Source organism: Lemur catta, chromosome 17 (assembly GCF_020740605.2).
Source record: "Lemur catta isolate mLemCat1 chromosome 17, mLemCat1.pri, whole genome shotgun sequence".
Classification (NCBI taxonomy): Eukaryota; Metazoa; Chordata; class Mammalia; order Primates; family Lemuridae; genus Lemur; species Lemur catta.
In genome coordinates, this window is record NC_059144.1 from 20,496,392 (window position 1) to 20,522,746 (window position 26,355).

At 50.4% G+C, this 26,355-nt stretch overlaps 1 protein-coding gene across 1 annotated transcript in view; it reads left to right on the forward strand.

Annotated features, from left to right (window-relative positions):
• The window catches only part of TGM2 (transglutaminase 2), a 31,725-nt gene extending 23,628 nt beyond the window's left edge, over nucleotides 1–8,097 (forward strand). Inside the window, exons 11-13 of the mRNA XM_045528601.1 lie at nucleotides 4,213–4,373; nucleotides 5,262–5,398; nucleotides 6,466–8,097. Coding sequence (XP_045384557.1) covers nucleotides 4,213–4,373; nucleotides 5,262–5,398; nucleotides 6,466–6,616 — 449 coding nt within the window. The 3' untranslated portion in view covers nucleotides 6,617–8,097. The remainder of the gene's footprint in view (nucleotides 1–4,212; nucleotides 4,374–5,261; nucleotides 5,399–6,465) is intronic.
• Nucleotides 8,098–26,355: the final 18,258 nt, after the last annotated feature.

Consider the following 26,355-nt stretch of genomic DNA (forward strand, 5'->3'; position numbering starts at 1 on the left):
TAAGGCCCTGTGTTCTGGGAGCATTTGTTGACAACGTGCTTAGTAGTGCACTGAGCGCTTGGCACCTGTCATTTTATCTCCCAGACACTTCCATGGTACTTACTCTGTGTCGGGCCCTGTCCTTAGCACTTTATAAATATCCACCCATTTAATTCTTATAACAAAAGTAGGAGGTAGAGTCTACCATTGCCCCTGTTTTCCAGATGAAGAGACAGAGGCACAGAGAGGTTAAGTAACTTTCCCAAGGTCACACAGTTGGGAAGTGACAGGACGGAGATTTGAACCTGTCCTCTCAGCAGCTGTACTAGTTTGTTTCATCTCATCTTCATGTGACCCCTGACTGCTTTCCCTGACCTTCTGCTCCCTGCCCCCAGCGAATTCCTCTGTCTCCAGCCCCTCTCACACCCCGGGAGCCTCCCCGCACTGTCCCTTCGAGAACCTCTCCTGTGCCTCTGGATGCTCTCGGCCTCAGAGAGAAGCGGCTCCAGACCGGCACTGACTACAGAACTGGCGGCAGTGACAGGTGCTCTGTATCCGCACTGCGCAGTACGGTGGCCACCGACTCCACGAGGCTACTGGGCTCTCGAAATGTGGCTGGTGCAGCTGCAAAACGGACGTTTTAATTTATTCAACCTAAAGTTAGATAGCCGCGTGTGGCCAGCAGCTGCCGTATTGCGCAGGGCAGCTCAGATGGCGACAGCGGGGCAGAGGGTCCAGGCCTTGAGACAGGAGTGGGGAGAAACGCTTTCCTCCCGGCCTTGGCCTTGAGCGTCTCCCTGGCGCCAGGCTGGGCGGGGACCCCTGTTCGGCAGGTCCCCGGCCCTGGGAAACGGCTGTGGCCCCGGCCCTGGGCGGACAGAGCCTTTGTTGTTCAAGCCTCTAGATTAATACCTGCACAGTCATCATCCCCTCTGTCCCTTCTGCCGCCTGGCTTTGTCACTGTGCCTGGTTATCTTCCTAAAAACACGCCTGAGGCCCTGGGAGGGGCCGTGGCCACCGAGGTCAGAGGTTACCAGTGAGGCAAGAGCAGGGCAGGGGGTCCTGGGGCTGGGAGAGGGGCTGGGAGCTGTAGAGCCAGACACTGGCCATCCCGAGTGGCGGCGGGACCGAGTGGGACATCATCCCTGGGCAGTGTTGCTGTGCCACCTGGGCAGAGTGTCCCTGTCAGGCACGTGGTGTCATGATCTGACAGTGAGGGACTGTCCGGGGGTGAGAGGCTACGCACACAGTCGCTCTCGGTACCTGGAGGGCAGTGTGGTCCCACCGGGGATGGATGGGGCACAGCCCAGGGTGGGCGCTTTCTGTGCTCACAGGCTCTGTGGCCCTCCCCTGTCCCCTCTCCTGCCTGTCGAGCCATGGTAGTTTCTCTCCTCTGTCACCTGTGTTGGGGGCTGGTGTGTGGCCTTCGAGTTCCTAAGAAAGCAGGTCTGTTTGGGGCTGGGTGTTTGGGGTGTTGACAGTTACCCCCTCCTGGTTTTCCCATCTCGGGCTCACCGTGGACACGCCTGGAGCCACACCCCCAGGGCAGAGCCCCCATCAGCGCCCAGACAGAGCCCCCCAGCAGGGGCCAGGCCCTCGGGGGCAGGGCCTCTTGGCACCAGGGCCGGGCCCCAGCACTTACGCTGTTGAAAGGCACGTTCTGAAGCCAGGCTTCGAATCTTGCCTCTGCCCCCCTCTAACTGTGCAGCCGTGGGCAAGGTGAGCGTGCTCTGCCTCGAATCACACTCGTCTGCTAAATGGGGCGATGACAGGCCCCGCTGTGAGGACTGAGGGAGAAGATGTGTGCTCAGCAAAGTGCAGAACGGTGCAGAGACACGGTGCAGCCCTCACTCCTCTCAGAGCAGAAGTGCAAAGGCCTGGGGAGGCCGAGAAGCCTGTGGACCTTTCCGGAACACTGGCCAGGCGATGGCGTCAGCTCTGGGCTCAGTGGTTCCTGGGTCCCTGTCCCCTTGACGGGTGGAAAGGACCTGGCTCCTGCCTCCCAGCCAGGCCCCCAGAGTCAGGGGCAGGGGTCCATCCCTACAGGTGTGCCGGTGGTCAGGACACCCCAGTTCTAGCTCCTACCACCTGGGGTCCTGGGTATTTCTCCTCTCCATTCCAGGCTGCGAACTGCCGTTTATACAAAGGCAGGTTCATCTTTGAAGGGCCCTTCCGGGGCCTTTGTGTGGGTGCGCGCCAGCCAGCTCCGCCTCGTGCTCAGAGCCACTCCCAGGGGAGAAAGTGCCTTGCCTCTCCTGGAATGTGTGGCACGAGGTGGACTCCCGGCCTGGGCCAGACGTGCCAAAGCAACTTCCCCCGGGCCTCTGTGGAGTCAGCCCTTGCCTCCCAGATACCATCGGGGCACTCGGAGCATTGTTCTGCAGTGGCTTTGGCCAAGCCTCCCGGCTTTTCTTGTCATCCTGGGGTTGTGCTCCCAATAGAGGGGTCCCTCCTGCTGGGGACCCACGCAGGGCGTAGCCTTCAGGGAGCAGGAGGGGAGGGCAGAGGTCCTGCGTGTTGCCCTCTGGCTGGAAGGTGGAGCTGGTCCCTGATGTCCCGTTGGGACCTCCAATCCCAAGCTCAACCTGAGGCCGGTTCTCTGGCCCTCGAAGCCCCAGACCTTGGCTGAGCTGCGTGTTGCTCTTTGCTGATAGCATCTGGGGCATTTCCATGTACTGGTGGACAGGAAGCCAGGCCCAGCACAGCCGAAGGGGATCCAGCGGCCCCCGCCCGGCCCCTCGCTCTGCCGTCTCTCTCTTCCCCTTCCTGCCTCCGCCCTCCAGGTGGGTCACTGGGAGTGCAGCCCATGTGGCCTCAGTGACCATCCCCAGGGCACTTTCTAGAACAGGGCAAATCGTCTAGGGAATGATTGAGACTGACCACACGTGTTCCTTCCTCCCAGCCAGCATCTGGCCCAAGGCCAAGGCCATGGTCACTGGCCTGGGAGCGGTGGCCCTCCGTGGTCCAGCCCTGGCCGCCCTCCACCTCCTGGAAAAGTTCACAGCTGGAGCCGCACACTCCGGGCTCCTCGAGGACACAGTGTTTTCCTTCTCTCCCGGAGGGCCGGTCAGACTTTCCACTCTGCACCTCCAGGGCCCGACCTAGTAATTTTCACTCCTTTCTGTCGTTTTTGGCACAAAGGTTTAGTTTTCTTCCCTAGCTCACGTCATCTGATTAGAGGTTGGAGCAGGTCCGCCCTGGGAAAGGCTAAAAGGCTAGGTGGGCCACGGCAGCGTTTGCCAAAGAGGGGGGCGTGGGCCTCAGGGGCGCACAGGCAGGGCCTGGACCTTGAATCACACGGAGGGAAAGTGGCAGCAGGGCCCTGCCCCAGCCACTTGCTGTTTACTGCTCGTCCTGCCTCCCACAAACAGACCCCCGATGCCCTCGGGCCTCCGTATGCTTGTCAGAGACATGGAGCTAAAAACCTCACTTCACTGCTCTGCCCTGGGGGCAGTTGGCCCTGCTGGCTTCTTTCTCGGCCCCTTATCACCGTGTGGCTTTGCTCTGCAGTGACCTCTCGTCTTAGCTCTGCCCAGCAGGCGCCAGAAGTCTTAGGGCGCAGAGAGGGGAGGGCATCTTTCCAGGCTCATGCAGCCAGCCAGTGGCCAAACGGGGCCAGAGGCCAGGTCTCCGGATCCACGCGCTCACCAGCAGAGCTGTTTCTCCATCCGCATGGTGGGGGGCACGAGGCCACCGGCCCCGTGGGGAGTAAAGGGTTCACGCCCACGAGGGGCGTTCGGCAGCGAGTGCAGATCCTGCCAATGGACTCTAGATCCGGGTTGACAGTTCAAATGCCTACACGGCACACACCACCTCTGTGATCTGGGGCGATGTTATTTCACCTGTCCGAGCCTCAGTTTTCTCATCTGTAAGTTGGGTGATGACACTTCCCGGACACTTGCTCAGCTAACGCTCGCACTGCCTGATGGGGGCCTTTGCTACACAGATGTGAACTTTGGGGTCCCTTGCCCAGGTCACCAGTTAGGAGGGCAGAGGCAGCGTTAGCACCCGGACCTGTGGGAGCTCGAGCACCCCCACCCCCCCACCCCCCCGCCAGCTGTCCTGCCTCCACTCCCAGCCCCTCCCTGGGAACTCTGCAGCCAGGGCAGGTCGGGGAGGCCTGGTGTCTGCCCGGCCATTCTGCTGCTGTCTGACCTCAAGCACATCCCTTCCCACCCTGTCTGAGCAATGATCCAGCCATCACGAGTGCCCCCCTCTCTGCCCCATCTACAGAGAAGGACATTGCCTTCCGCATCCTCTACAAGAATTACGGTAACTGGCTGATGGGGTCGAACCTCATCAAGGTGCGGGGCCTCCTTGTGGACTTGCATACCAACAGCTACCTGCTGGCCGAGAGGGACCTCTACCTGGAGAATCCAGAAATCAAGATTCGGGTAAGGAGTGGGCTAGGCAAGGTGTGGGGCAGGGTCCCGGGACAGCCCAGCACTGGGGAGACGGCAGCCCCGACCCCTGCACATGCCTGCATCCCTGTGACGACAAGACCATAGATGCCGCCGGCTCCTCAAACCCTCATCAAAGAAATGCATCATGAAGCCGAAAGGATTGGGGACTGTGGCCTCTAGGAATGAATCCTAGCATCCCAGAGTGATAGGGTCATGGAATTTAGGGATTTTAGAATCATGGACCCTTAGAATGCTAAACCACTAAGGCTGGGCCCTCGGCACTTGGCACTGGTAGAGCAGGAAGGGGCAGGGGACTGAAGGGCACAGACTGGAGTCTGCCTGCCTGGATTTGTGCTCAGGGGGCCCTGGGCATGTTACATCATCCCTCTGTGCCTCAGTTGATTCATCTGTAATATGGGGCTAATACTAGCACCTGAGGGTGTTGTAAGGATTAAACAGCGGTTAGATAAATGTGAACAGGAGAGGGAGAGGCAGTGAGCACATGCTGGACATTCTGCTAGGAGCGTGTGTGCATCAGCTCAATTCGTCCTCATAAGAACCCTCAGCCAGGCATTTGTCTTCCATGGAGCAACCAAAGCACAGAGAGGGTAGTAACTTCCCCAGGTCACACAGTGAGGAAGGGGCCCAAATCAGCCTGGCCCTAAAGCCTGTGGTCTTTCCACTCCAGACACTAGAACAAGGGAGGCGCTTTGTGCTTCCCCTGGGCCATGTGGTCTCTCTGCCGCTCCAGGCAGGACACCCGGGCAGGCATCCCCATCTGTGCCAGAGGCAGAGCTGGGCATGGTTTTGTTCGGCAAACATGGGGCAAATACAGAGATGACCCAGCCGGCTGCTGACATCTGCCCCGTGCCCTTCCAGGTCCTGGGAGAGCCCAAGCAGAACCGGAAGCTGGTGGCTGAGGTGTCCCTGCGGAACCCGCTCACTGTGCCCCTGCTGGACTGCACCTTCACCGTGGAGGGGGCCGGCCTGATGCAGAGGCAGAAGATCATACTGCTGTGAGTGCCGGGCGCTCCAGCACGGGGCCCGGGGGAAGAGGGACGATGCCCACAGGTGCCAAACCCCGGCCTGTAACCCCTCCTCTCTCCTCTCCCCCACACACCCACACCTGGGCTCGCTCCCAGACACCCTCAGGCCGGGGTCTCCCCACATCGTTTCTCAACACCCACACATGTCAGCTGCGGCCCACGGACGCATCGTCACAGACCGGAACAGCGACGCGTTCAGTCGCTAAATCCGCCTCTGGACTCTTGAGTCCTCACGCAGACACAGGTATCCACACGCCAAATGTCCGCACTTGTGTGCGTGCACCCACATGCACGTGTGAGCGTGTCGTCATAGATGCATAAGCACACACGCACACGCTTCTCTTTTCTACTGCAATGTAACATACACAGTAAAGAGCACTGATCATGTCTGTGCAGCTCGGCGCTCACACACGTGGCCACCTAAACATACCCACTTTTTTTTTTTCTAAGAGACAATGTCTCACTCTGTTGCCTGGCTGGAGTGCAGAGGCGCAAACATAGCTCGCTGCAGCCTCAGACTTCTGGGATCAAGCAACCCTCCCACCTCAGCCTCCCAAGTAGCTGGGACTACAGGAGCGAGCCACCACGCCCAGCTAATTTTGTTATTTTTTGTAGAGACGAGGTCTCGCTATGTTGCCCAGGCTGGTCTCAAACTCCTGGCCTCAAGCAGTCCTCCTGCCTGGGCCTCCCAAAGGGCTGGGATTACAGGTGTGAGACACCGGGCCCCACCTGATACCACTGTTACCCCTGAGTGCACCATCTCCTTCCACACACACAGGCGTGTATGCACAAGCATACATATACATGCATACACACACATGCACAAGCACATACATGCACATGCACGCGCACACACTTTACACTCCAGGAGGGCAGATTGTCCGGGCCCCACAGAGCACTGTGAGTGGGGTCCGTTTTGCCACTGTCAGCATTAGCTCTGAATTCATGGAGGTTCTGTACTGGGTCCTCGTCAGTCCTCAGTAGTCACGTGTCATCCCGGCCGGACACCAATCCTCACCCTCGTCCTCTCCCTGCAGCTCAAAACCCCTGCAGCCAGGGGAGGACATCAAGGTGAGAATAGACCTGCTGCCGCTCCAGTCGGGCCGCCGCAAGCTGGTGGTGAACTTCGAGTGCGACAAGCTGAAGTCCGTGAAGGGCTACCGGAACATCATCATTGGCCCCCGCTAAGGGGCCCTGTGCCCGGCCTCAGCTCAGCCTGCTGGGAGCCCCCAGCCTGACCCAATCTTTATCCCAAGCTAATGAGCAAAATTTGTCCCTTCTTGGGCCCCAGACCCCAGGGCGGGACGGGCTGCCTGTGGGGGCTCTTTGGCATGGAATGGACTTCTGGACTTTCTTGGCCATAGCCCCTTGGAGCAGCCAATAAAGGGCCAGTGGGCCCCTGGGCTGGATGGAGGAATTCAGCTAGACTGTGTCCTGTACCCCTCCCCCGGACTGCACCCAGGCCCCAGGGCCCTTGGGAGAGCCAGAGCCAGGTGGGGACACCCCAGCAGCCCTGGCCCAATGTGAGGCACTTACTATGTGCCAGGCACCTCCTGCACTTGCTGGCCCTCACTCACAGGGCTGCCGCCCCCTTAACCACCACGGGAAACTGCAGGGTGGGAGCTGCTTTCTGGATGAGGAAACCAAGGCTCGGGGACAGGAGGGGCCCACCCCCACCAGTGGCTCGTGGTTACGTATAAGGCCCAGAAGCAGAGCCCGAGCCTCTGACTCTGAGTCCAGTGCTCTGGCACATCTCAGCCTGACCTGACAATGTCACAGAGGCCATTTGGCATCTGCCCAGAAAAAGCCCAGATGAGGCAAGGAGGTGGGGAGGGGATTGGCGGTCGGGGGGTCAGAGCCCTGGGTTCAAGCCCCAGGTCTGGCCAGGCACGGCTTTCCCTCTCTGGGCCTCAGTTTCCTCACTGGTCAGAGGAGTGATTAAACCGGCTCATCTCTGAGGTCCCCTCAGCTCTGCAATTCTGATGCTTTTATGTGGCCCAGCCGTGTGAATAACCACGAGGCCCACTCCCTGCCCCACAGAGCCTTAGCCCCCCGGCTCAGGATGTTTCTGACAGTGAAACCGTGACTGTGACCCCATCCAGACCCCAGCCCTGTCCTGGTCCCCCACCTGTGCCCGGTACTTCCCTTCAGATCTCAGCTCTAGGAGAGAAGAGCCATGAATGCCACTGTCCTACCTGTGGGCCTGCCTGTCACAACACCTGGCCTTCACGGGAGCCTTAGCTGTCCCTGCTGGTCACTAACCAGCAAGGTCCCCTCCTTGCAGGGCCTGGGCACCCAAACACAGCCCTTACCCCTGGGTCAACTTAGCGAGCCCAAGAATTGTCACCTCTGATTTTATCTCCTGCTCTTTCTACATGGCTGGGCACCCTCAGGCTGGAAGGATTCTCTGTTGGGGTGAGGTCACAGCCTCCAGGGCGCCCAGAATGCCAGAGAGGGACTTGGGGAAAATCACGCTGTTGTGCTTAGAACTTTCTGCTTTGCACAGGGAAGAATCACAAAATCAGCCGACATGTACATTTTCTATATAAATATAGCTCTATTTCTCTATGATTTTATAAAACCTTCTGGGTTCCAAGCAGGCAGTAGATGTGCTTCTGAACCACAAGGAGCAAACACTGAAATAAAAGAGTTTATTTTTCACATTCAAACAGAGTCTGGTCTGGTCCTTTACAAGCTTTTGAGGGGGATGGATGGGTGACCACACTCACACCTGGCCCGGCCACCTCCTGCCTAAGAGCCTTTTATGAGCCTCAGCCCCTCCTCCAGGTTTAAACTTTCCTGGCATTCAAGGCTCTACACAGTCCAGCTCCCTCCACCAACAATCCATGTTTGGGCCACAAGGAACTTCTGTATCCTCCAAACACCCCACTCAGTGGTCTACATCTTAGCTTTCACATGTGTAGCTCCCTGTGCCTGGAGTGACCCTCCTCTTCCTTACCAGCTTGGCAAACTCCTACTCATCCTATAATGCTTAACACTAAAGTCACCTCTTCTGTAAAGCCTTCCCTGATTTTTTTCTCAGGCCCCCAGCGTCCTAGAATGTGGACCAACTCGAACATTTGTCACAGTGAATTTTACTCCCATGTTGGCACATCTTCCCCCTTCCCCATCCCATCTGAAATTCTCAAGGACCGGGATCAAATATCTCCTAAATAGATGCTAATAAATGCTGAATTGGTAAATCAATGTGTTTCAGCTCAACCCCTACAAGAACAGTGCTGTCCAATAGAAATAGAACATGAGCTACGAACGCAAGCCATTTATGTAATTTAAAATTTTTGAGTGGCCATATTAAAAAGAGTCAAAAGGAGCAAGTGGAATTAGTTTTAATGATGTGCTTTATTTAACCCAATATATCCCAAACATCGTTATTTCAACATGTAATCAACATAAAAATTTTTAGGGAGCTATTTTACATTCTTATTTTCATACTAGGTCTTTGGAACACAGTGTATATTCCACACTGACAGCCAGCCTTAGTTTGGACAGGCTGCGCTGCACGTGCTCCGTAGCCAGGGTCGCTGGCGGCCACCATCCCGGCTGGTGCAGGGCTAGACTGCGACCCCATGAGCCTGGGGACTTGGTCATACATCTCATTCCCCACTGACGAGGCACTCACAAATGTCTCTTGAATGCATAGATGATGGGAGACAGGCCCCACCCTCAGGGAACTCATGTAGAAAGTCATGACATGCACATAAGAAAATAACATGAAAACACGACGTCACATTTTCTGAGTGCTGAATCCTTCTGTTCCTTGAACATTGCACCCCGGCGCTGGCCAGGGTGGCTCGAATATTGTATCAATTAGTGACCAGCTGGGAAACAGAAACCGCTGGGCTATTTCGGGCTAGAGGGAGTTCATGAGGGAAATTGATTCCAGAGGCATCCGAAGGGTAGGAGACCAGATGGGAGAGGGGGGATGACTGAGAAATCCGGAAGCAGCTGCGAAGCCCATGAGCCCTGGAGCCAATGTAGCTGCTAGAAACCTCACAGCCTGCAGAAGTCAGGTACGGCCAGAGCCAGAAGCAGCCTGGCATCTCCCATCCTCCGCCTTCTACTACTCAAACAACCCTAAAAACTAAGGGATAAAGAGAGGTTCAGTGATTTGCCCAAAGTCACACAGCTGGTAAGTTGCAGAGCTGGGACTTGAACCCAGGCAGCCTGCCCTCCCCGGCGCAGGGCCCTGCCCAAGGGAAAGCCAGATTCCCACCTCTACCCTCCCCTCCCCGCATGTTGTGGGGCTCCTGGGCCAGGGTCTCCCCCCAACACACACGAGCCCGGCAGCCCTGCGGAGAGGGGTTCTGATTAGGTCCCTCCTCCCGCCTCTAAAGCCTTTCTCCTCCCCAGCTGCTCTTGTTTACCTAGGATGCCTGCCAGCTCACCCCTCAGCCTCTAGCCAAGCCCAGAATAACAGAACATTGACGGAGTCCAAGAAGGAGGGGTGGAGAGTGGAGGGCCAAGCCAGGGCCTCCTAGAAGCACGTTCACCTCGAGGCTGGAACTGGGTCAGAACACACTCCCTCCCAGCAACCCACTTAGCTGGGCAGTGGCACGGAGACACACAGCCGCCCGCCCGCGAGGCCCTGCGTCTCTCTTTCGAGAGGGAAAGCCTGAAGAGACCCGTCGAAAGCAGAGTGGTGAAGGAACGATGGCGCACGCAGCCTCGGGAACACAGGCTCTGTCGCGACACACACACGGCCACCCACCTCACAGAGCAAGAGAGGCCGACACAAAGGACTGCGTCATTCCCTTCGTGGGAGGCTCATTCACAGACGGAACTGGTCCGGTGTCAGAAGTCGGGTTCATGTCTCCCCTGGAGGGAGAGAAACCAGAGGCAGCACGAGGGGACTTCGGGGGGCTGGGGTGGTTTTGATCTTCTTCATCTGAGTGCTGGGTAAACAAGCACATCAGCTTGTGAGATGTGCCAACCGTTTCCGTATCATGGTGCTCTGTTTGTAGGTATGGTATATCTCGATAAAAGTTAAAAAAATACAGTGCTCAGAAATTTGAAAATAAAGTCCAAAGTGGGCTGGGGGAAAGGGAATCACATTTTGCATCCCCCTCTGCACCAGGTGCAGCCCTCACGGGGAGCACGGGGTGTTTTGGGGGACAGGCTTGACGGCAGGTGCTTCGGGCAACTCGACTCCAAAGACCACTCCGTTTTTTTTTCTGGGAGACGGGGACGGCAGTGGGCTGTACCTCCTAGGGACAGTGTGAGCCTGAAACAAGATGCTTCCTAGGTGGAAAGCAGACTGCAAGGGCAGTGGCTTTGTTCCATCTGCTGTGGACAGCGTGGGCACGTGGTAGGCCATCGGTGAACACGCTGAATGAATGAACGGAAAGCTGTTATTAGGATCCCAGCCAGTTCTCAGATCAGGTGACAAGGACCATCATCCCATTTCCCAGATGGAAAAACTAAGGCTTGGAGATGTAAAACCGCTCACTCAAAGTCACTCAGCAAGTTGACGGCAGAGCAGGAGTTGGAATCCAAATGACTCTTCCATGGCACCTGTTCCGGGGAAAAAACTCAAACCTTGTTTTTCTTCTGATCTGACAGCAACACAGACAGAAGCTTGCTGTGACCAAACATGGGGGATTTCTCCCCACCAACAAACAAGCAATCAGTTCTGCAGTGGACACCAGCTGGGTGTTTTCTAATTCAATTCTGACACTGTCTACCTGGAAATAAGGTCAGAGCCCGCAGGTGAGGGTTCAGTCCCCAAAACTGCCTCCCTCCTTTAGACATCAGTTGCAAATCTGGACCTCTGAAAACTTCTGACGGACCGGCTTCAGGCTGGGGTTCCTATGGCCCTCTCTTTGGGTCTGATTAATTTGCTGGAATGGCTCAGAACTTGAAACACGATTACCGGTTTATTATAAAGAATATTACGAAGGATACAGGTGCATAGAGTGAGGTATGGGGGAAGGGGCGTGGAGCTTCCCTGTCCACCCCAGGTGCGCCACCCTCCGAGAACCTCCACCTGTTCAGCAATCTGGAAGATCTGCAAACCCTGTCCTTTGGGCCTTGCATGGAGACTTCACTGATTTTCCATGACGGAAGCGTGCACAACCGTGTCAAAGTAAGATTGGACCAAAAGGGTATGAGCTAACCCAGCAAAGCCTGTCTGTTCAGATTCTTCGTGGGCTCTCTGTGCAGCATTCCTTCCTCCCAGGTATGGGGCAGGACCCTCTCTGGAATGAGGGTCTTATGACCCACAATCAGAGTCCTGCCCTGGGCAAGTGAAAGGAGTGCAGAAGGAGGTTAGACGGGGAGATTCTGTTTCCTGAGGCCTAAAGCACCCCAACGTCATCACAAAAGACTGTAACAAGGGCTATGGGAGTTATGAGCCAGGAACCATGAACAAAAACATATATATATATATCTCATAATATCACAGCAGCCCACAGAAGGGCCTGAAAAGTGAAGGGGAAGACTTGATCCCCAGATCTTGGACACTAGCAGTAGTAAGTACCCCTTATCCCCAAGGTCTGAGACAGAGTTACAAGGTGGGGCCCACAGAGTTACCATATGATCCAGCAATTCCACTTACAGCTGTATACCCAAGAGAAATGAGAACACATATCCACCCCCAAAAAAATGTATACAAATGTTTATAGCAGCATTATTCATAGTAATCAAAAAGCAAAAATAACCCAAATGTCCATGAATTAGTCAGTGGATAAATACAACACATTGCAACCATACAGTGGAATATTATTCAGCAATAAAAGGAAGGATATACTGACACCCAGTACAGCTTGGATGAAACTTGAAAATATTACACTAAGTGAAAGAAGCCAGAAACAAGACCACGTGTTGTATGCCATGTTTAGAATAGGCGAAGGTACAGACACAGGGGGTTCTAGGATAAGGTGATGAAGAGATGGGGGAGTTGACCACTCAAGAGCATGGGGTTTCTTTTTGGGGTAATGAACATGTTTTAATTTTTTTTTTTTTAAGTGACAGAGTCTTACTCCAGCCTGGGGTCTCACTGTTGCCCAGGCTGGAGTGCAATAGTGTGATCACAGCTCACGGCAGCCTGGAACTCCTGGGCTCGAGAGATCCTCCCCACTCAGCCTCCCAAGTAGTTGGGACTACAGGCGCATGCCACTATGACCAGCTATTTTTAAATTTTTTGTAGAGTTGAAGTCTCACTGGTCTAGAACTGCTGGCCTCAAGCAATCCTCCCACCTCAGCCTCGGAAAGTGCTGGGATTACAGGTGTGAGCCACCGTGCCCTGCCTGTTCTTTCTTTCTTTTTCTTCCTTTTGTTTCCTTTTGTTGTTGTTGCAGCCTGTTCTAAAATCGATTGTGGTAATAGATGCACAACTCCGTGCTAAAAGCCATTGAAGTGTACACTTCAAAAGAGTGAACTGCAAGGGATGTGAATTATATCTCAATAAAGCTGTTTAGAAAATAATAATGAGCAGTGGCAAGAAAGAAGGCTGAGCCGCAGGATCGCAGCCTGGATTCTGAGTTAGGAGGTCTGCCTGCCTGGGCCGGGTGGCCTTGGGTAAATCTCTTCCCTTCTCTGGGCCTCAGTTGCCCCAGCTGTCAAATGGAAGCACAGAGGATGGGAACAGAGGAGCCCTGAAGGGCTAGTGATTTGGGCATGCTGCCATACTTGTCACAACAGTTGTCCGTGATTATGTCTGCTCCTTGCCCACCCTGTGAAGCTGGGGGGTCCTCTGGGGTGTAGTAAACTCCTGGTAGATCGTTGAGATCTTTGCAGTTACCTCTGGGCTCACCAACTGCAGGCCATATTTTATCAACATCCTTTAAAAATGGCAGAAGAGATGCCTCTCTGAACCTTGCTCTCAGCTGCTGCTGTGTCAGGAAGGAAACCAGAGGCCCTTCAGTGTCTCGCCATGCCTTTGTTCCCAGCTGCACCGTCCCACCTCCGTGGCAGCTCCTGCCAAAGTCATCCTGGAGTAGACAGGCAGATGGACAGAGAAGAAATGCAAACCAGGCCAGTTGAGACAGGGATCTGCCCTCACTTGGTGAGTTAACTCCATTTACGGATGGGGAAACTGAGACACAGAGTGTCAAGGCATGCCCACAGTCCCAGCGCCAAGGACTGAACCTAAGTTTGCCCTCTTTCCGCCCATCTTGAACCAGCCCAAGTGCCTACTCTGTGTTCAGCCTGCCGTGCTCGCTGGAGGGGCTGAGAGAGGCCCTGGCACCAAGGGCGAGGTAGCCCCACCCTGGGAGCCAGGGCAGGTGTCCCATGTCCCACCTCTCTCTCGCTGTATGACTTTGAAGAAGCTAGTCACCCTCTCCAGGCCTCTGTCATACTGGAGATCCCAATCATGCCCTGCTACCCAACCCAGAAGGGAACAGGCCTCATAAGCCATAACGAGCTGTGGGCGTGGAAGCCAACAGGAACTCTGGTCTCAAGGCAGAGAAAGGCCAGACCCGGGTGGGTAGTCACAAGAGTCATTTATTTGTGGTGAGCGGGAAGGATGTGGCTGCTGATTCCGGGTCAGAGGTGGGAACAGGGTGTAGGCCGTGGCTTGGAGATACCTGTACAGATTTGAGATAAACAGAAGAGATTGACTGATTCATTCAACATCTTTTTTTGCCTCTGCTGTGAACCAGGTGCTGTGTTAGGCCCTGGGGGCAGGCCTGCCCTGTAGTGCATTCAAGCAGATCCCCAGTGTGAAGTGAGATGTGCCCGGAAGGAAGGACTGGGGTTCGGAAGGACGGGGCCATCGTAGCAAGCATAGGAGCCCGGCATTCTTTCAAGGGCATTGCATGCATGAGCAACCTGGGTCCTCACCGCACCCTGTGGCCCCTATCCAAAATGCTTGGGAGCAGAAGTGTTTCAGATTTTGGTTTTCCGTTTTTTTCCCCCCCAGATTTTAGAGTATTTGCATTATACTTGCCAGTTCAGCATTTCTAATCTGAAATCCAAAATATTCCAATGAGCCTTTCCTTTGAGTGTCATGTTGGTGCTCAAAAAGTTTAAGCTCAAAAAGTTTTGAAGCTCAGAACCCAAAATATTCCAAAAAGATTTTGGAGCATTTCAGATTTTGGATTTTCGGATCAGGGATACACAACCTATACCATTTCCACTGTACAGATGAGGAAACTGAGGCCCAGAGAGGTTACGTGACAGGCCCAAGGTCACACAGCTAGGAAACGGTGGAGCCAGGATGCCAACCTGGCAGGTTGGGTGCACAGTAATTGCTCCTAACCTCCTGCTCTGTTGTCATCTGTCACACGATGTGGACTTATAGGTTGAGAGGGTCGTAGACGAGGAGGTGAGAGAAGGCCTCTCTGGGGAGCTCCTGTGGAAGCCGAGAACCCGGGGAGGAGGAGTCAGCCCAGGGACGGGTGGGGGTGGGCAGGGGAGTTTGTGAGCTGGCGCTGGGAGGCTGAGCAGGAACCAGAGGTGAGGCCCAGCCAGAGGTGACTTCCTAGGAAGCTGATGACAGTTAAGCTTCTGGGAGAACCAATTGCACGGGGCCCTGTACTGGGAGTCACAGGAAGCTGTGGTGTGTCCCAGGCAGGGAGGGCAGCCAGGTTGCTACCTGGAAGCATTTGAATGCAAACATTGCTGGGAAATGGCCTCAAGAGGAATAGAGAGGAATCTGAAACTTAAAGGTCTCCGTCAATTTGTTGTGATTTCTTTTCACATTCCTAATGAATATTTATTTTTGTACCCAACTTTATATTCATCATTTTCTTTTATATTCTTTTTCTTAAAAGTGGTCCCTCAAAATTAAAATTAAACCATGATATGATAACACAGCCTCCTTGCTAGAATGACTAAAATGAAAAAGCAAAAAAAAATACTGTGTGTATGCATATATGCACACACCATATATACATACACTGCATACACACACACTGTACATAGACACACCATATATATGCACACCATATATTTATACCATATATATATACAAGTCGTATATATACACCATATATACACATTGTATATATACACATACCATATATACATGCTGTATATACATACATGCCATATATTAACATATGCACACCAAATATATACACACATCATATATACATGCTATACACACACACACACACACACACACACACACACACACACCCTATCTATATACACACAAAGCATCAGTGAAGGTGTGGAACAATAGGGACAATCATACACAGCTGGGAGGAGAACGTATGCTGGTACAACCACTTTGGAAAACTATTTGCAGTACCTGCATCTTCCAAAGCTGAACATTCATCTGTCCCTATGAGGCAGCAGCTCCCTGCATGGATGTCTACTCAGAAATAAGTGCATAGTTCTCCAAAAGACACGTGCAAGAATGTTCAGAGCCACTGTTTTTCAAAATATCCCAACGCTGAAAACAACCTAAAAGTCCAACACTTGTTGAATAGATGAATCAAGCTGGGGTACAGTCGTTCAAAGCAATACTGTAGGAACAAGAAAGAACAAACTACAGCTGCAGGCGACAGCTCAGCTGAATCTCGCAAACATGTTAAGCAAAAGATGCCAGACGCCAGGGTACACACCGAATGATTTTATTCATGTGAAGTTCAAAACCAGGCAAAACTAATCTATGATATTAGAAGTCAGGAGAGTGAGTCCTTTCAGGGGAGGGTTAACAAGAAAGGGGAAGGGGGGTTTGTGGGGTGCTGGTAACGGTCTGAGTCTTGAGTTGGGTGTCATTTACATGGGCATGTTCAGTTGGTGAAAATTCATTGAGCCGTGGACTTACGATGTATGTCTTTTCTGTACCCAGGTTACGCTGTAATGAAAATCCTTCCCCCAACAGTAAAGCTTCAGGCCCCCCAAAATCTGGCCCAGTGATGGGTGAAGGGCAGAGAAGTCTTACTTGAGACTTACTGAGAGAAACCCCAAGAGCAAGAAGGCAGAGGGGGTGGGGGTGGGCAGAGAGGATAGCTTGGGTGAAGAGCAGGAGGCTGGAATCAAAGAGGGACAAGCTGTGGGGGGGCTTAGGGGGTAGAGGGAGGTCTGGTCTCTCACTGCGGTGTCTTCTGCAGTGACTTGTGGGTGACTCTTGCCCAGCCAGGCCTGAAGCCAAGACTGGGGGCCGGCCCTGCCCAAGCTGGGTGCCCTGGCACCACCAGGCCCTGCTGTCCCCGGAGCCAGCTCTCTCTCGGCCCCTCCCCTTCATTCCTTCCCGGCCCGGCCAGCCTGCTCATGGAAACTCCGAGGGGCCACCCCCACCCAGCTCTTGGCAGCCACCCAAACCCTCCCAGCACTGACAATCTCTCTCTCTCCAACCGTGACTCTGGTTTTTCTTTTTCCTCTTCTCGGTTTCATGAACCCGAGCTGTAGTGAGGGCCTCTTGGAGGCAGACTTTAAGCTTGAGAACGTCGCATCCTGTCTCACTGAGGCCCCTGGTGGCTCTTGTGAAGTGGCTGGTGCCAGCCCATTTTACAGATAAGGGAGGTGAGGCCCAAGAAGGTGAAATAACTCAGGGCCAAGATCACTACCCAGTAAGGGACAGAGCTGGATTTTAACAGTAACTACAATGACAATACTATGTACCAGCACTAAGTGGGGTGTCAGACCGTGTGCTAAGCACTGTACATGCATTTGCCCACCCAGTCCTCACGATGACCCACTAGAGGAAGCTGCAATTATTACCAGTTCCTTAAATAAAAACTGACTATTCTGGTTTTTGCCATTTGCATAAAATTTTAAAAATTTAAAAATAAAAAATAATTTTAAAAACCTGGCTATTGAAGTCTTACATTTGCAGAAAGGTATACAAATCATAACAGCCCAATGTGTTTCCACAAACTGAACACTCCCATGGGACCAACACCTAAATTAAAAAGTAGAACATAAGATACAACACCAAAAGTGCAAGTGGCAAAAGAGAAGATTGATAAACTGGACTTCATAACAATTTAATACTTTTGCATTTCAAAGGATACCATGAAAAAAGTGAAAAGCCAAACCACAGGATGGGGAAAACACTTGCAAATCCTCTATCTGGTAAGAGGCTAGTAACCAGAATATGCAAAGAATTCTTACAATTCAACAAGAAGAAGGTAAACAACCAATTTTAAAATGTGCAGGAGACTTGAATAGACATTTCCCTTAAAAAGATACACAAATGGTTAATAAGCACATGAAAAAATGTTCAACATCATTAGCCATTGAGACATAAAAATCACAACCACAAAGAGACGCCACTTACACCTACCAGATGCTGAGATCAATAAGACAGATAATAACAAGTATGGGCGAAGATGTGAAAAGAATTGGAAACTTCATGGACTACTGCTGGAAATATCAAATGGTGCAGCTACTTTGGAAAACAGTTTGGCAGTTCTTCCAAAGGTTAAATGTAGAGCTACCATTTTTATCTGTGAATTCCAATCCTAATGAATGAGAGAATAAAAAATATGTCCACACAGAAGTAGTATGTGAATGTTCACAGAAGCCAGAAAGTGGAAACAACCCAAATGTCCATCAACTGGTGAATGGGTAAGTAAAATATAGTATATTCATGGAATAGAATATCGTTCTGCAATGAAAAAGAATAAAGTACTGATACATGCTACCACATGGATGTAACCTGAAAACATTGTCTAAATGAAAGAAGCCAGTCGCAAAAGACCATACAGTGTATGGATTCCATTTATACAAAATGTCCAGAATAAACAGATGGAAAGTAGGTTAGTAGTTGCCTACGGCCATGGTGGTGGGGAGGGGTGGGAGGATAGGGAATGACTGTTCATGAGTACTTTCCCTTTGGGATGATGAAAATGTTCTAAAATTAAATATAGTGATGGTTGCACAACTCTTAAATGTACTTAAAACCATTGAATTGTATACTTTAAATGGGTGAACTTTATGGTATGTAAACTATATCTCAATGGAGCAGTTTAAGATAAAAAGATATTCCATGCGTCTATTCTTATTTCACTACCCAAACTTGCCTACCTTCTACCACTTCTCTGGATGTCCAAAAATAGCTGATTTCTAAGGCCTGGCTCAAATGCCATTAACAAAGATTTCCTTAATACCCTCCAGTCAGAAGCAATTTCTCTCTTCTCCAAACTCCCATGACAAGTCCATCATTCACTCAGATGATTTAAAAGGCACTTGTCATGTGCCTGGCACTTACTACATTTCACATGATTATTTAAGTGCCCATATCATCTCTGCTATTATACTATAAACTTCTGGAGAGAAAGGAGTGTATCTTCTTACCTTCTGTGTATTCAGAACCCAGAAATGTGATGGGCACACACTAAGCATTTGAGGAAGGCATGTGGAATTCATTCTAAATGTTCTTTTTCTCACATTAGCCTCCCCCTTAGGAAACAAGTCCTCAATGGAAGGTTCCAGGCCTGATTCATCATCATTGCATCCCCTATAGAAACAGCCTAGAACTTGGTAGGGTTTTTTTTTCTTAAGTAAACACAAAATGAATAAATAATGATGATAGCTTTAGTTTCCACCATGACTGTCCAGCCACAGTTTTTAATAGGAGGTGGGACTTACCTCCAGATGTGGAGGATGGGTCCAGGTGAGGATTAGCAATCCAGATGGTGAACAGCAAGAAGGAAGGCATGTGACCTTGCAAATATTAATATCTTCAGGGGACAGAAACCATATGAAGCACTAGTAGAATTAAAAGAGAACCAAACAGTGATGGTTGCACATTATGAATGTATTTAGTATCATCAAACTGTACACTTAAAAATGGTTAAGCTGGTAAATTTTATGCTCTTTATATTTTATTACAATAAAAATTAAAAATAAGATGGTAAACTTTATGTTATTTATATTTTACCACAATAATTTTTTTTAAATGGACCCAAAAAGGACTTCAAGAAATAAAAAATACATAACTGAAAGATAGAACTCAATGGTTGGGTTTGATAGCAGATTAGACAGAGCTGAAGAAAGAATTAGTGAAGCAGAAGATAAATGGTCCAGAATATAGTACAGAGAAATAGAGAGGTATAAAACATAAAAGAGAAGTTGAGAGACGTGGAAGAGAGGCTGAGAAATTCTAACATATGTTTAATAGGAGTTTCAGAAACAAACAAGAGAAAATGGGGCACGCACAATCACTGAAGAAATAATGACAGAGAACTTTCTAAAACTCATGAGATCAACTAATCCACAAATTCAAAAATTCCAACAAATCCCAAGGAAAATAATAATAAATCCATGTCTAGACACATGATAGTAAGGCAGAAGAACATCAAAGACGAAGAGAAAAACCTAATGAGCATCAGAGAATAAGACAAATAACCTTCAAAGGAATGAAAGCCTGACAAGAACTTCTAAACAGCAACAATGGAGGCCAGGTGATGGCTTCAATGTTTACCCAACTAGAATTCTATACTCACCAAAATGTACTTCAAGAATTAGGCTTAAATAAAGGCATTTTCAGATTTAAAAAATAGAGCACTTTCTGCTTGCTGAACCTCATTAAAGAAAATTCTAAAGGATATACTTTACATAGATGGAAGTTTTGAGAAGAGAGAAGAAATGAAGAGCAAATTAACTGACAAATACATCTGCCAGTTGAGCATTGACTATATAGAATAATAATATAATATCTTATAGAGTTTATCTCTTTAAAAATAACTAGAATACACAAAAACTATAACATATCTGTCAAAATAGAGTTGCAGTGTTCTAAGGCCTGGGAAAAGAGCAACAGTACTGCTTATCTTTAGACTTTGGTAAGTTAAATATTCATATTGTACTTTCAAGGATAAGAATAAAAACAGTGAATAAACTCCAAACTAGTGGAGAGGGGAAATAGAATGACAAAATAATCCAAAGTGGCAAGAAAAGAGAGAGAGAGAGAGAGAGAAGAGAGAGGGAGGGAGGAAGGAAGAGAAGGAAGGAGGGAAGGAAGGAAGGAAGGGGAAAGCACAAATAAAGCTGGTGGATTTATACCCTTATACATTGATAATTCTATTAAATATCAAAATACTAAATGCTCTAGTTAAAAGACAAAGATTAACAGCTTGGATTTGAAAAATTCAACTACATGTGATTTATAAGAGGCATATAGGAAACATAAAGATATAAAGAAGTTAAAAGTAAAAGAATGCAATAAAATATAACCTGCAAAAGAATGGTAATATGGCTATAATAATATAAAATAAAAGAGACTTTATGATTAAAAGTATTACTAGAGATAAAAAGAGCACTGTATAATAATAAATATTTCAATTTACCAGAACACGTAACTAATTTCATATACATCTAATGACCTAGATTTAAAATGTACAAAACAAAAACTATAAGGAAAAATATACAAAACCAAATCGTAATGGAAGAGTCATTATATCTTTCTCAATATTTACCAAAAGAAGGAGACAAAATGTCAGTATGGATAAGATGTCTTTATCAGGATAGCATAGGTTATGCTGCAGTAACAAAGAAACCCAAAGTCTTGGTGGCTTAACACAACAAAGGTTTATTTCTCATTCACACTAGTTTCAGTGGAATTAAGCAACTCTCAGGACAGTTCTCCTCCATGCTGTGACCCAGGGCTCTTTGAAATGATGAATAAAATCGACAAAGCCCTGAATAAAATTGGTCTAGAGAAAAAGAGAAATGGCACACGAAAAAATAATATTAGGAATAAAAAATGGGACATTACTACAGATGCTGCCAACATTTTAAAAAAGAGGATATTTTAAACAACTTTGATTCAATAAATTTGAAATTTTAAATGAAATGGATAACATACTAGAAAGGTATAATACCAATTTTGATCAAGATAAAATAGAAAACCTATAGATAATCCTCTAACAATTAAAAAAATTGAATCAGTTGTTAAAACCCTTCCTATAAAGAAAACTTCAACCCCATATGGCTTCACTAGTAAGTTCTATCTAATATTCAAAGAAGAAACAATGTTGACCTTTGACAGTCTCTTCCAGGAAATGAAAAAGATTGAATAATCCCCAACTCATTTTATGAGGCTGACATAACCGTCATACCAAAACAGGACAAGGACATTGTAAGAAAGGAAACCGTAGGTCAATCTTACTCATACATATAAATGAAAAATCCTTAATAAAATCCCTCAAATCCATCAATATATAAAGGAGTACCACAACTAAACTGTGTTAACTTCAGGAATACAAGGTTGATTTAACACTAAAAAATCAATTAGGGTAATTCAATACACAAACTGATTAAAAGACAAAAACTGCATGATTATGTCACTAGATGTAGAAAACCATTTGATAAATGTTTAATATTCATTTAGAATTTAAATACTAAAAAACCCAGGGAATTTCATTAATTTGATAAAGACTATGTCTGCACCTATGATAATTATGGTAAAACACTGAAAACTTTTCCTTTTAAGAACAAAAACAAGTTCCATATTTGACGCCCACAACACCAATGTTGTTCAATATTTGACTCGCTGGCGGGGACCATGCCTGGCTCTGTCCTGTGTCACGAGAGGGCTGGCACATTGCGAATGCCCAGAGACTTACTGCATTATTGAATGAAGCTGCTGGGGGGAAGATTTGTACTTGAGGGACAAGAAGTCTTGTGAACATTCAGAGATGAACCCTGTGGGAACAGGACACTCCACTAGAGAATGAGCTCCCCATCACCGGAGGAGTTCAAGCAGGGACAGGGTGGGCTGCCTCCAGGGGTGCTGGAGAAAGAACTTGGACTCAGGGTGAGAATCTGGACCTCAGCTCTCCTCGCAGTTGACCCTCGGAGGCGGCCTCTCTTCTTTCATTTGGCTCCTTTTAAAGTCAGCTTAATCCCTCGGGTACTGCAAGGGTAACGAGCCAGGATTTATGGCTCCACAGCTGTCCCTAATCTTATCGCTGTCCACTCAACCTCCTCCAGGCTCTGCTTTCAGAGAAAACCCACAACGGTTGTTTCTCCTCCCTTTCCCCGGCCCCACCGGGCTTATCTTGTAGTTCAAGTTCCCCAGCAGAACACGCAGCTCCCCGAGTGTGGTGGGAGGGAGGTCACTCTGTGAGAAGCCTTCAGAGGCTTCTTATTGCCTAGAGTAACGTTTCACCCCGCCACAGCCCCTCTTTTTTCTTTTTTTTGCAACAGGGTCTCTGTCACCCGGGCTAGCAGGCAGTGGCACGGTGACAGCTCACAGCAACCTCAAACTCTTGGGCTTTAGTGATCCTCCTGCCTCAGCCTCGCGAGTAGCTGGGACTACAGGTGCGTGCCACCATGCCCGGCTAATTTTTCTTTTTTCTTTCTTTCTTTCTTTCTTTTTTTTTTTTCAGAGATTAGAGTCTTTCTATGTTGCCCAGGCTGGTCACAAACTCCTGGCCTCAAGCAGCCTCCCACTTCAGCCTCCCAGAGTGCTAGGGTTACAGGTGTGAGCCACCGCACCTGGCCCACATTCCCCTTTTGTTAAAGCAAATTTTTCCTTGAAGACACCGCACCACCCTGAGCGTTTACCATGTGCCTTGTGTTGTGCTATGAGCTTTACGTGTTTGACGTCCCCGAATCCTCCCACGTCCCCATGAGCTAGGGACCACTGTTAGCTCCCCAGGTCACACAGTATGTGGGGATGTAGGACTGGAACATTCTCAGTTCAGACCACACATTTCTGAAGTGCAACTCGGTTTGGTTTGGCGTTTGTTTTTGAACTTTGTTTTTCAAATGAAACTTGACATGTCCCTTAATGGCATGGCAAGAGAGAGTAGAGCTGCCTTCGCTGGAGCAGGGATGGCACCAGGAGCCCTGGCTCCTCAGCCCCCAACATCATTCCCTGAAGCAGCTCCCCCAAACCCCTAAGGCACCTGGTCCATAATCTTCATCATCGCGGGGCCAAGGAGGCAGAGCAGATCACCACGCAGGCTTTGGAGTCGGACAGCCCTGTGCTTTCCAGGCACACAACTTTGGGCCTTGGTTTTCTCACCTGTAAAATGGGGCTAATAGGCATTCCTACTTTGGTGGGGCTATCGCGAGGATTAAACGAGATGGTGATTGCGAGGGCTCGTCGCCCAGGAGGCACTCCTTAGATGCCGGCTTGGTTATTAACCATCTCTGGGGTCGGGGTAGCCCCCCGGCACCTCCCTCTGGACTCAACACAGCACGCCCAGGACCTGGAGCTGAGGAGTAGAGGCAGCCCTGACCCCTGCCGGGGACACGGGCTGGTCAGCTGCGCTAGCTCCACTAGCAGCTGGTGCATCCCGGGCAGATGCAGGGAGGCAGAGCTGCTAATAGATCTGTCAGTTTCCAGAAAGCTCCCCCCTCAACAGGGGCCCCCGCTCTGACAGGCACCACGGGAGGGCTGAGCCCCAGCTGGCAGCAGCCCCAAATGTTGGCTGAGCCACTGGCTCACTCCGTAATGGACTGTCCCTCAAGCTGGAGGCACCGACCTTGCTGGGCTCTGGAGTTAACCCTTCCCTTCCCAGCCCCAGGGAAGCCAAGAGCTCAGCTTGTGGCCTATAGTGGGACTATATTGATTATTTATTGCTGCCACAAATTACCCCAAAACCTATGAGCTGGAAATAACACATGATCATCGCTCACTTTCTGGGGGTCAGGAATCTGCTAGTGGCTTCGCTGGGGTTTCCACGAGGCTGCCGTCAAGGTGTCACCTCCAGGCTCGACTGGGGGAGGACCAGATTCCAGACCCACTTACATAGCTGTGCAGGCCTCAGAAGGTCCCTTTCCAAGCTCATTCGCATGGGCCTTTCCACAAGGCTGCCTCTTGTCACGGTGGCTGGCTTGCCCCAGTGCGAGTAACCGAGAGAGCAAAGGAAGGTACCCAAAATGGAAGCCCCGCCCTCTGTGACCCGACCTTTTCACCCATCACCTCCGACACGTTCTGTTTGTTAGATGTTAGATGCCCATCGGCAGGTCTAGCCCACACTCGAGAGGAGGGACTTATACAAGGGCAGGGAAACCAGGAAGTGGGGACCACGGGGCCATCTTAGGGGCTGCTGGGACCCAGCGACCGGGGACACAGACTAGCTTTCAGGTGCACCCGCCCCGAGAGCCGGGAGTTGGCCTCAACATCCCACCAGCGGCCGGTGTGTCCCATCCGTCGCCAAGCCCTGCGGATTCGAAATCCTAAACAGCTCTCGGATCTGCCCGCTTGCCCTGTCTTGAGTGCTGCCCAGCGGGCCAGGCCCCCATCGGGTCTCCTCGGGGTGTGGCCACCCGTCTCCTCACAGGTCCCCTGTGTCTATTCTGCCCCTCGCGCCCCACCCCAGGCCTGCCCACCATCACGGGTCTCTTCCCAACGGCATCCAGAGGAGTCTGTAAAACACAGCCCTGACCCTGTCTGTCCTTGCCTCAAATCCTTCAGGCACTTCCTGGTATTCTCAGCACCAAGTGACACATGTGCTTCTCCAGCCACAGGCTTCCACAGGGTCCGCCTCACACCGAACCTGGCCAGCCTCCCTCGCTCTTTGTTCACTGACAGGATGGCTCCTCTGGGTGCCTCAGACAAGCCCTGCGCCCTCCTGGCACAAGCTCTGCCCGTGCTGTTCCCCCTCCGGAATGCTTCTCTTGTCCTCCTTTCCCGCAACCAATCACCTTTTAGATCTCAGCTCAAGTCACTTCCTCAAAGAAGCTGTGCACAACTAGGTTTGAGTCTCCCATTGAAAACTCACTCCTCTTGTCATAGCACTTTTCCTGAGCACACGGTTCCTTTCTGTGACTGGTCACTGTCACCCTCAAGACTGTACGTGCCACAAGGGCAGGGACTGTGTTTAGTTTTCCTGGCTGTGTCCATAGTGCCTATCGCCAGTGGGTGCTTAAGAAACACCTGTTGAATTTTTTAAAAATTAAAGTCCTTGTGCAAATGACAAAACTACAACGTCAAAACATACATCTGTTGGAATCACAGATTCCAGGGCTCAAAGAGGGCTTGAAAACCATCCAGCCAAACTTCTCATTTTCAGAAGAGGAAACTGAGGCCAGAGACAGGATGGACTACCCGGCCGCAGTCAGTGAGAACAGAGACCAGAGGCCAGCCCTCTGGGTGACCGTCACCTGCCATTTCCCACCTGTCACCAGCCCCACCTGCCTCTGTGACCACCTACTCTACACCATCGGCACCTGACGAACACTAACAGATCACCTCCATCAGCCTAAGACTGGCACAGACTGGAAGCCACAGGCAAAGCCTGCTTTCTGATCAATTCTTTTCTTAGTTTTGAAACTACCTAAAGATGCAGCGACAGTCTAGAAAACAACCGTTTTGCCCAAAATCAAGAACCAGCTCTGCTTTTGAACACTCTTCACTTTTCGTCCCTCCCAGGTGGCATCCTAGACCATTGGAGCTGGGAGGGGCCGGACATGCTCTAGGCCAATTCCAGAAGGGGCAGCTGAGACCCAGAGAGGGACAGAGACTTTCCTGAGGTCACAGAGGGACCAGACCCAAGGCCTCCTCACCCTCTGGGCAGTGCTCCTGTCTCTATGGCAGGCTGCAAGTTGACAGACAGGATTAACTCGAAGGTCCCTGTCGGTTCTGATCCAAGGCTAACAGATTCTTCTAGAAACAGGGGTCTTACTGAGACCGCGGTCAGCTATGCTGACTCCTGTCACGGTACGCAATAGAGAGTGACGCTGTGCTTGTAAAAGTGGCAAGCTTGTGTTCCAAAAACATTCAAATTAGTTTCCAACATTTAAAAATTGAGAGGTTTTTTTACATACAAATCCAGATTTCCAGATTCTCTTAGAAAACTCGGACAATCTGGAAATCCAATCCAGCAGGCCGAGGCTTGGCTGAACGAAGAGCGGCTATCTGTGTGGCAGGCACGCCGCCTGTCTCTGCTGCCACAGCTGGCCAAATCCCCTCCTATCCATTGCCCTCCCAGCCTTTGTAGGCATTTGGGTTTGCAGCCCCTCTTCTACGGACCTGAGAACCCTTCCCTAGCAGGCTCGTCAGCTAAGCGGTCGCACAGGCTCGATTTGATGCCTCCAGGGACCGAGAGTTCACT